This window comes from Nansenia antarctica (genome assembly GCF_963989245.1).
Source record: "Nansenia antarctica genome assembly, chromosome: 20".
Lineage (NCBI taxonomy): Eukaryota > Metazoa > Chordata > Actinopteri > Argentiniformes > Microstomatidae > Nansenia > Nansenia antarctica.
Genome location: NC_137693.1, coordinates 8,178,246 through 8,188,033, shown reverse-complemented (window position 1 = coordinate 8,188,033; position 9,788 = coordinate 8,178,246). Strand labels below are relative to the sequence as shown.

General features: G+C 52.3%; 1 protein-coding gene across 1 annotated transcript in view; it reads left to right on the top strand.

Moving 5' to 3' along the window:
* Nucleotides 1-350: 350 nt before the first annotated feature.
* tenm2b (teneurin transmembrane protein 2b) overlaps nt 351-9,788 on the top strand; it is a gene marked incomplete at its 3' end in the record, with an annotated part of 183,418 nt that continues 173,980 nt past the window's right edge. The window contains exon 1 of the mRNA XM_080550163.1: nt 351-516. Coding sequence (XP_080406289.1) covers nt 366-516 — 151 coding nt within the window. The 5' untranslated portion in view covers nt 351-365. The remainder of the gene's footprint in view (nt 517-9,788) is intronic.

Sequence of the window (9,788 nt, the reverse complement as noted above, 5' to 3'; positions counted from 1 at the left end):
GCCTGCAGGCACGCATGCACACACACAGACACACACACACACACATACAAACACACGCACATACATACATGCACGCACACGCACACGCACACACACACCCGCACAAACACACACACATACACACACACACACACGCACGCACACACTCCCCTAGCCTCAGTGTAACCGTCCCTGTCATGCTGTATTCCCCAGGGAGCTTCACATTGGCAGAGCTGGGTGTCGGTGTCGGTGGCGGTGACCCCCCTCCCCACCACCAGGGGGCGTTCCCCTCCGAGCTGGGCCTGCTCCAGAGCGGCGGCTACTCCCTCGGCGCCTGCTCCGACCCGGACCCGGACCCCGACCCCGACTCGGACCCCGAGGGGGTGATGACCCCCGAGCGTGCCGTGCAGCTGTGGGGGGGGCACGCGGGGGGCGGAGTCACGAAGTCTCGCCGCAGCTCGGGCCTGTCCAGCAGAGAGAACTCTGCCCTCACGCTCACCGACTCAGACAACGACCACAGGAGTGATGACGAGTCAGGTAGGAGAGAGAGAGGGAGGGAGGGAGAGGGAGGAAGGGAGGGATAGGGAGAGGGAGGGAGGGAGGGAGGGAGAGGGAGGAAGGGAGGGATAGGGAGAGGGAGAGGGAGGGAGGGAGGGAGAGGGAGAGAGAGGGAGAGGGTGAGTGTGTGAAGAGAGAGATGGAGAGAGAGTGAAAGAGAGAGTGAGTGAGTGAAAAGAGGTTGAGAGAGATGGAGAGAGAGAGTGAAAGAGAGAGTGAGTGAGTGAAAAGAGGTTGAGAGAGGGAGAGAGAGAGAGAGTGGAGAGAGAGAGTGTGGAGCGAGAGAGGGAGGGAGGGAGAGAGAGAGAGTGAGTGAGTGACGGAGAGAAAGTGAGACGGAGAGAGAGAGAGGAGGTGGAAACGGAGCGAGAGGGAGATCGATAGAGGGGTTAAGATCGAATGTGAGACTTGGAGTGGGCGTTTGCACTTCTTGATGAACTAACTAACGGATGAAACAGTTGTCCTGGCTGGGCCCACACAAGGATGTCACAAGAGATCTGCTCTTCTCCTCCTCCTCCTTCTCCCTCTCTCCCTCCCTCCCTCCCTCTATCCCTCTGCTTCTCCTCCGCCTCTAAGCTGTCTCTCTGGAACCATCAGCCCATCCTAGCCCAGGCCCGCTCTACCTGGTGTTGTACCGTGTCTAGCCATGAACAATGAATCTGTGATCACAGCCAATGAGAACCTATTCATCTGAGTGATATGATAGTATGATAATATGATAGTATGATATGTGATATGATAGTATTTACCTTTATCTTCCTTGCGCCTCCTCTCTGTTTACAGAGGCGCGTTTACGAGGGTTCGTGTTGATGTGAGATGATGTTTGTACTCCTCATCCCTTTCTTGGCTCAGCTACACACACACACACACACACACACACACACACACACACACACACACACACACACACACGGGAGACCAGGGTTAGCTGTAATGGCTGGTTTAAGAGACAGAAGCGTGGCCATTCCAATCTGTTATTAGTGTGTGAACAACTGAACGGTGTCTTCCTGATTACATGTGGCTGTGTGCTTTGTCATTTTTACCACAACCAATCTGTTGTTTTGATTCAGTTTTTGCACTGTGTGAGTGTGTGGGGGGGTGTTGTTTGATTTAGTTATAGCTCGCTGTGAGTGTGTGTGTGTGTGTGTGTGTGTGTGTGTGTGTGAGTGTGTGTGTGTGTGTGTGTGCGTGAGAGTGTGTGTGAGCATGCATGTGAGTGTGCATGTGGGTGTGCGTGTGAGTGTGTGTGTGTGTGTGTGTGTGTGTGTGTGTGAGCATGCATGTGAGTGTGCGTGTGAGTGTGTGTGTGTGGGGGGGGGGGTGTGCCGACTGATTTGATTTTTTTCATGTCTCTGAATGCTCGGGGCGTGAGGGGAGGTATGCTGTGGTCACGTTGCCATGGTCACGCTGTCATTGTCACCCTGTCATTGTCACCCTGTCATTGTCAGGCGTCAGGTCTTCTAACTACAGCGCCGCCCCTCCTATCACTGTGAGTGGCAGGGGATTGATCATCTGCATTGTTCAGACTCACTCACACACACACACACACACACACACACACACACACTCACTCCCATGCAAGCTCACACGCCTGCACTCACTCACACACACACACACGCACATACACGCACGTACCGCGTACACACACACACACACACACACACACACACACACAAACACACACACCAGCCAGGGGAGCGGTGGTTCGCAAGCCCAGGTTCAGCCGACAATGTTTGTTTTCTATTAAATATTCTGATTGTGTTGAAAGACAAGAAATTAAACCCCTCCCTCCCCCTCCCCTCCTCCCCCCTCCCCCCCCCCCCCCCCCCGCCCCGCCCTCCCCCTCCTCCCCCACTCAGTCTAGAAGTTATCTTAGTGAGGATCCCCACGCTTATCCCTCCAAAAGGCCACGGCGCCGCATGATCCATTTTAATGTGGCTTTTTTTCCTCCGTGGCTTCGTAAAGCGTTTGTGTAGATTGAACTCAATGTGCACGCAGCATGAATCAAGGGCACTAATGTTTTCTCTCTGTGGGAACTGATTAATAAGGACAGCCGAGCAAGCTTTCGATTTGATCAACACAGTCTTGGATGACTAGCTTGTAGCAAGGGAGAGCAAGGGGAAAAGCGGGTTGAAGTGAGGGAGTCTGTGTGTGTGTGCGTGGTGTGTGTGTGTGTGTGTGTGTGTGTGTGTGTGTGTGTGTGTGTGTGTTTGTTAAGCGTATGTGTCGAAGGCGGCTCTGTCTCAGGTCGCCTCATTATCACCTTGTTGTGGTTCTTGGTTCCTCTCGGTTCGTCCGTCTGGCCAAGTCCTGCAGCTCAGCTCACTCAGGCTGTTTATCAGGCTGGCTAACGGCTCCTTTTCACACGCCGACTTGAAGCACATTACTGTGTTATTGCTGGTTAATTTCTATGGAAAAACCGCACCACAACCTCAACACACACACACACACACGCACACACACACACACACACACTCCCCCACCCACCCACACACACACACGCACGCACGCGCACGCACGCACGCACGCACTCACGCACGCACGCACGCACGCACGCACACCCACACCCACACCCACACACACACACACACACACACACACACACACACGCACACCCACTCTCACAGCCTAGCTGAGCTGAACCGTAGCCCAGCGACTCCCCTTCATCTGCTGTGCTGTCAGAGTGTGTCAGACATATGAGGTCCCCAACGCTCCCCTACAGTAACCCCCCTCCTGGTGTCTTCTGGGAGTTCTGCCTCTACGGCAGGCGCTGTGAGAAGAGGCCCTGCGTGCGTGTGTGTGTGTGTGTGTGTGTGTGTGTGCATGCATGCGTGTGTGAATATGTGTGTGCGTGTGCGAGTGTGTGTGCGTACGACATGTGTGCAACGTGTGTGCTTGTGAGTATGTGTGTGCGTGTATGATTGTGTGTGTGTTTGTATGATGTGCGTGCGATGTCTGTATATATAGGGTAGGGTAGTGCCATGGGCTAGGGCTGAGATTTCAGGGCCGCGTGTGTGTGTTGAGACCTCTAGGCTGGTATGCCTTGGTGGAATAGACAACAATGGTCTTATTAGCATTGAGATCTCATTAAGGAAGCAGTGTATGTATGTCTCACTGTGTGTGTGTGTGTGTGTGTGTATGCGAGTGTGTGTGTGTGCGTGAGTGTGTGTGAGTGTGTGTGCGCGAGTGTGTGTGTGAGAGTGTGTTTGATTTGTTGTTTGTTTGCTGTTGTTCATGTTGTATTGAAGGTCTTTGAAGCTGATATGTGACTAGTCACAGTGCGCTAGCGCTAACACAGAGCAGAGGCCATTATCCAGGGTGTGATAATGGACAAGGACTTCACACAACACAGTGAAGGAAACGTGCGCAGCAGACAATGAAGTTAATCAACGGCTTCATGGGAGGCTTGGTAACCAGACAGACAGACAGACAGACAGACAGACAGACAGGCAGGCAGACAGACAGACAGTAGGAATAGGCTGGCTACTGAGATAAGGCCTTTGATGACTGGAATCACACGGGGTGTCTGACACACATACACACACATACACACACTCTCACACACACACACACATACACACACACGCACACACAGATACGCACTCACACACACACACACACACACACACACACACACTCACACACACACACATACACACACGCACACACAGATACGCACTCACACACACACACACACACTCACACACACACAGAGATATCACATAGGGCTGTTAGTACTAGAATACGATACTGTAGAGATGGGTTACAGGTGGGTCATATTGTCCCCCACAATGAAATCTGGGAGGAGTTCTATTGTGTTCTATTGTATTCTATGGTGTTACTAGGGTGGTAGTGTGTTCATTCATACACTCCCCTGTTTTCCCGGTACATACTGTATGACAATAATGACGAAAAACTATTTGGTTTTAGGTTTAGGTGGGAGGTTATGGTTGTCGTGGTTATGGTTTGCCACAGAAAACAGGAAAAGACAGGAAACTCTTCACGTCTCGTCCTGTGCATTAGGGTCGTTTGTCTTTGTTCTTGTTATTCATTTACTTCCTGTATATTTTTTGTAACTCACCTTATCTCTTTGTGTCTATTCACCAGCTGCTGTTGTGTGACTCCCGCCTGTGTGATTGTCTACCCCGCCCAGATCGGTTTCACCTGTTCCTCATTATCCTTCCCTGTGTGTGTGTGTGTGTGTGTGTGCTTGCGTGTGTGTGATGTGTGTGCAACATGTGTGAGTGTGTGTACAAGTGTGCATGCATGTATGAGTGTGTGTGTGTGTGTGTGTGTGTGTGTGTGTGTGTGTGAGACATGTGTGAGTGTGTGTGTGCCCAGACGTCCTTCTCTGTGTATTTTAGTCTGTGTTCTTTTGTCTCGTTGCCAGTTCGTCTATTGTGCCTCCGTGTCGATACGTCCCACCAATCTCCTACTGGTTTGTTTTCCTACCGTCTGATTTACCCTGTTTTTTTTTTACCCTGGCTTTTACCTTCCCCCTTGTGGATTCTATGCCAACTACATACACCTGTTGTCTGTAACTTGTTTTTATTTTCACTTGTTTGCCTATTTTAACCTGCTATGACTTTCGCTCTTTTATTATGTTTTATTATGTTTCTTCTGTTCCTATGTCAAGCACTTTGTGACCCTTGGTCTGGGAAAGGTAGGAGAGGTGCCCTCTCTCCCCCATCTCCCCCATCTCTCCCCCCTCTCTCCCCCCTCTCTCCCTCCTCTCTCTCTCCCCTCTCTCTCCCTCCTCTCTCTCCCTCCTCTCCCTCCTCTCTCTCTCCCCTCTCTCCCTCCTCTCTCCCTCCTCTCTCCCCCCTCTTTCCCCCATCTCTCCCTCCTCTCTCCCCCCTCTCTCCCCGATCTCTCCCTCCTCTCTCCCCCATCTCTCCCTCCTCTCTCCCCCATCTCTCCCTCCTCTCTCCCCCCTCTCTCCCCCATCTCTCCCTCCTCTCTCCCCCCTCTCTCCCCCATCTCTCCCTCCTCTCTCTCCCCCCTCTCTCCCTCCTCTCTCTCTCCCCTCTCTCCCTCCCCTCTCTCCCTCCTCTCTCCCCATCTCTCCCTCCCCTCTCCCTCCTCTCTCCCCCATCTCTTCCCCCTCTCTCCCTCCTCTCTCCCCCCTCTCTCCCCCCTCTCTCCCCCCTCTCTCCCTCCTCTCTCTCTCCCCTCTCCCTCCTCTCTCTCTCCCCTCTCTCCCTCCTCTCTCTCCCCTCTCTCCCCCCTCTCTCCCCCATCTCTCCCTCCTCTCTCCCCCCTCTCTCCCCCATCTCTCCCTCCTCTCTCCCCCCTCTCTCCCCCCTCTCTCCCCCCTCTCTCCCTCCTCTCTCTCCCCCCTCTCTCCCTCCTCTCTCTCCCCCCTCTCTCCCTCCTCTCTCTCTCCCCTCTCTCCCTCCTCTCTCTCCCCCATCTCTCCCCCCTCTCTCCCCCATCTCTCCCTCCTCTCTCCCCCATCTCTCCCTCCTCTCTCCCCCTCTCTCCCTCCTCTCTCCCCCCTCTCTCCCTCCTCTCTCTCTCCCCTCTCTCCCCCCTCTCTCCCCCCTCTCTCCCCCATCTCTCCCTCCTCTCTCCCCCTCTTTCCCCCATATCTCCCTCCTCTCTCCCCCATCTCTCCCCCATCTCTCCCCCCTCTCTCCCCCCTCTCTCCCCCATCTCTCCCTCCTCTCTCCCCTATCTCTCCCCCCTCTCTCCCCCATCTCTCCCTCCTCTCTCCCCCCTCTTTCCCCCATCTCTCCCCCTCTTTCCCCCATCTCTCCCTCCTCTCTCCCCCCTCTCTCCCTCCTCTCTCCCCCCTCTCTCCCCCATCTCTCCCCCCTCTCTCCCTCCTCTCTCCCCCCTGTATAAATACATTTTACTTACTTACTTCCTTCCTTACTTAACTACTTTGAGTGATAACTTGTGTACCGACCCCTGCGTTGCTTAGCCCTACTGGATGGTCTGCCTACGAACTGCCTACCTGTGCACCTGTGCACCTGTGTCCCTGTGTACCCCACCTTCAAATAACCACTGTTTTCTTTTAGATTGAACGTTTTTGTCTCTGAGTCGTGCGTTTGAGTCCTCTACCTACGTACTTATCCGTTACACAGCCATAACTTCACCTATGCACTAACAAGGGTCTTTTTTAGCGCACTGCTATAGTGCTGTATGTATGTTGATCTACTGTAATTCAAACATGTTCACCAATGGGCAGGTTTCTTGGTATTCAAAGCTTCTGTCAAACAGCCTAATTCACATCTGTTAAACGTGGATCTCATACAGCGGCTTAGACAATGGCCACTGACCTATTCCACACAGTATACAGTGACTGAACTATGATGATAGTTATACAAATAAATAGCTTATTTCAGTAGGGACAGATAGAATTAAACATTGACACAGTGAGGAATCACTAATCAGATGCATTACGCCCTCTTTCTTTAAAGAGTCTCTACTTTTCAAATCACTACTACTACTACTTTTCATCACTCCTATCAGAATCCAGGAGGAGAACAGGCTTGTGGTAGCAGACGAGAGGCAGGTGTCTCTGTGTGTCTCCAGTCGGAACATCACACACTGTCACACACATCCCGTCTCCTTTACACACATCAGCCTAATTATGATGATGAGGTGTGTTAGCTTTGACATACAGGGCGTGTCTACCTTCTGTCTGTCTGTCTGTCTGTCTGTCTGTCTGTCTCCATCTCTACTTCTCTGTACGCTGCCAACTACACTGGTAAATTACTGGAAATTAACTGACATTTACATATTTACATATATATACTGTATATATATAATCAACATATCTGCCTGCCTATCCGGTATTTCTGTAATTGAACATTATGGGCCAAGTGTGCTGTCACTATCTAGTCGTTGGGTTTCCAGGACAACCATTCCCCTTGAGAAAATTGGCAGGCCATTAGGTGTGTCTTTCTACGTGGGTGGATGATTGTGTGTGTGTGTGGGGGGTGGGGGGGATAGGGAGGAAGCCCCTAGAGTTTGTTCATCGCACCATGACAGGAGCAGGAACAGGACGCACAAGACGCACTCCAAATGATGCATTTCCTGTGCACAGGTGTGACGGGCATTGATGAATCCACTAATGGCAGTCAGCGGTCCCCCATGATGCCCCTCCCTCCCACCTTCCCCCCTCTCTCCCTCCTCTCTCTCCCTCCTCTCCCCCCTCTCTCCCTCCTCTCTCCCCCCTCTCTCCCCTCTCTCTCCTCTCTCCCCTCTCTCCCCCATCTCTCCCCCTCTCTCCCCCTCTCTCCCTCCTCTCTCCCCCATCTCTCCCCCTCCATCCCCCCTCTCTCCCCCATCTCTCCCTCCTTCCCCCCTCTCTCCCTCCTCTCTCCCCCCTCTCTCCCTCCTCTCTCTCCCCCATCTCTCCCTCCTTCCCCCCTCTCTCCCTCCTCTCTCCCCCCTCTCTCCCCCCTCTCTCCCTCCTCTCTCTCCCCTCCTTCCCCCCTCTCTCCCTCCTCTCTCCCTCCTCTCTCTCCCCCTCTCTCCCCCATCTCTCCCTCCTTCCCCCATCTCTCCCTCCTTCTCTCCCCTCTCTCCCCCATCTCTCCCTCCTTCCCCCCTCTCTCCCTCCTCTCTCCCTCCTCTCTCCCCACTCTCTCCTCCATCTCTCCCTCCTCTCTCCCTCCTCCATCCCTCCTCTCTCCCTCCTCTGTCCCTCCCTCTCTCCCCCCTCTCTCCCCCATCTCTCCCCCCTCTCTCCCCCCATCTCTCTGCGGGTGTTATTCCACTATTGTTTACAGACCATTAGCACTTCCGGTGTGGTTGAACGGTGTTCGCGGTGGCCGGCCCTGTCGGGGAGTATACGTTGCCACGGTGACAGCGCTCCACATTTATTTAACGTGTCGCTGGCCACAGCGCGGGGAGGTAATGGAGAATTGATTTAGCAGTAATGACTGGTCATACGTTGTCATCCCACACACACACACACACACACACCCACACACACACGACGTCCATGCCTTCTGATTAACTCAGCAGACGACAATCAGCGTCTTAATGGGGTCGTCTGGCCCTCGGACCATCTGTTTTAAACGCTGACTCCTGACACGGGAGGAACTCGCTGGTTGGAATTAACGTCTACTTTGAAAAGCGATCTGTCTTTTTCTCCCTCCACTGGGTCTGGTTCTAGAGTGGGAGGGTAATAACAGGGAGAGGAGGTTTTTTTTGTTGTTGTTGTTTGAGGGTGTGTTCTGTGATTCTGCTTGATACAGCTCTCTGGTTGTGTATTCATACTGTACTGTGTGTCAGGGGAGGCCGGCGGAGGTAGAAATCGGAGGACAGGCTCATGGTAACGCGTGGGACGGATTGAGGAATGGTGTTTGTACAGTGTTGTAGACTTGTTTGATGTCAGGTGATGTTGTTATGCGGAGGAGGAAGTTAACATAAGACACATATGTAGACAGCCTACTGTGTTGAATGCAGCTCGCAGGTGAGAGATTGAGAGTCGCAGCTGCTTTTCTTTACTTCGACCCGCTCTTTAAAGCCAGACAAGAGAGAAACACAAGAGAAAAACGCATTTACATTTTCACATTTACATTTTTGGGGCATTTAGCAGACGCCTTTATCCAAAGGTGACTTGCAACAAATACTTTTTTCTCGAAGTAAGTGAATCATCTTATCCGTCGACATCCAACGACATATGGTGTGTGTCAGCAAAGCCCGGAAGGATCATCAAAGATCCCAGCCACCACCAACCACAGCCTGTTCCAACCGATGCCGTCGTCCAAAAGGCGATGCCTCTTCCGGAGCCTCAGGGCCAAAACTCAGAAGCGAACCAACAGCTACTTCCCCCAGGCGATCAGGCTCATGAACAAGCCCCTCTGTAGACACTTGACTATGATTCCTAAGCACACCCCGTGTATACTGTTACCACCTGGCTCTGGGCCATAACAAAAAGGGAGACACACACCATATAAACGATATCTCATTAAGAATTTAATAAAGATAACTTAGGCCCCAAAATACAATAATCTGTATCAAATGCAGTGGAAAAGTGTGGTGTGGAGGGTGTTGTTGTATGGTGGAAAATAGTATAACAAATGAATAAATGGTGCTGGTGGAGAGAGCCTCACTGGGGACACAAGAGTGGGGACGCTTATGTTGGGGGTTCGATTCCCGTTGGGACCATACTGAAACATGTATGCACTCACAGCTATGTAAGTCATTTTGGATAAAAGCGTCAGCTAAATGGCATATATTATTATTTATTGGTGCTGCAATGTCAGGAACCGAAGCCTAAGAATGTTACT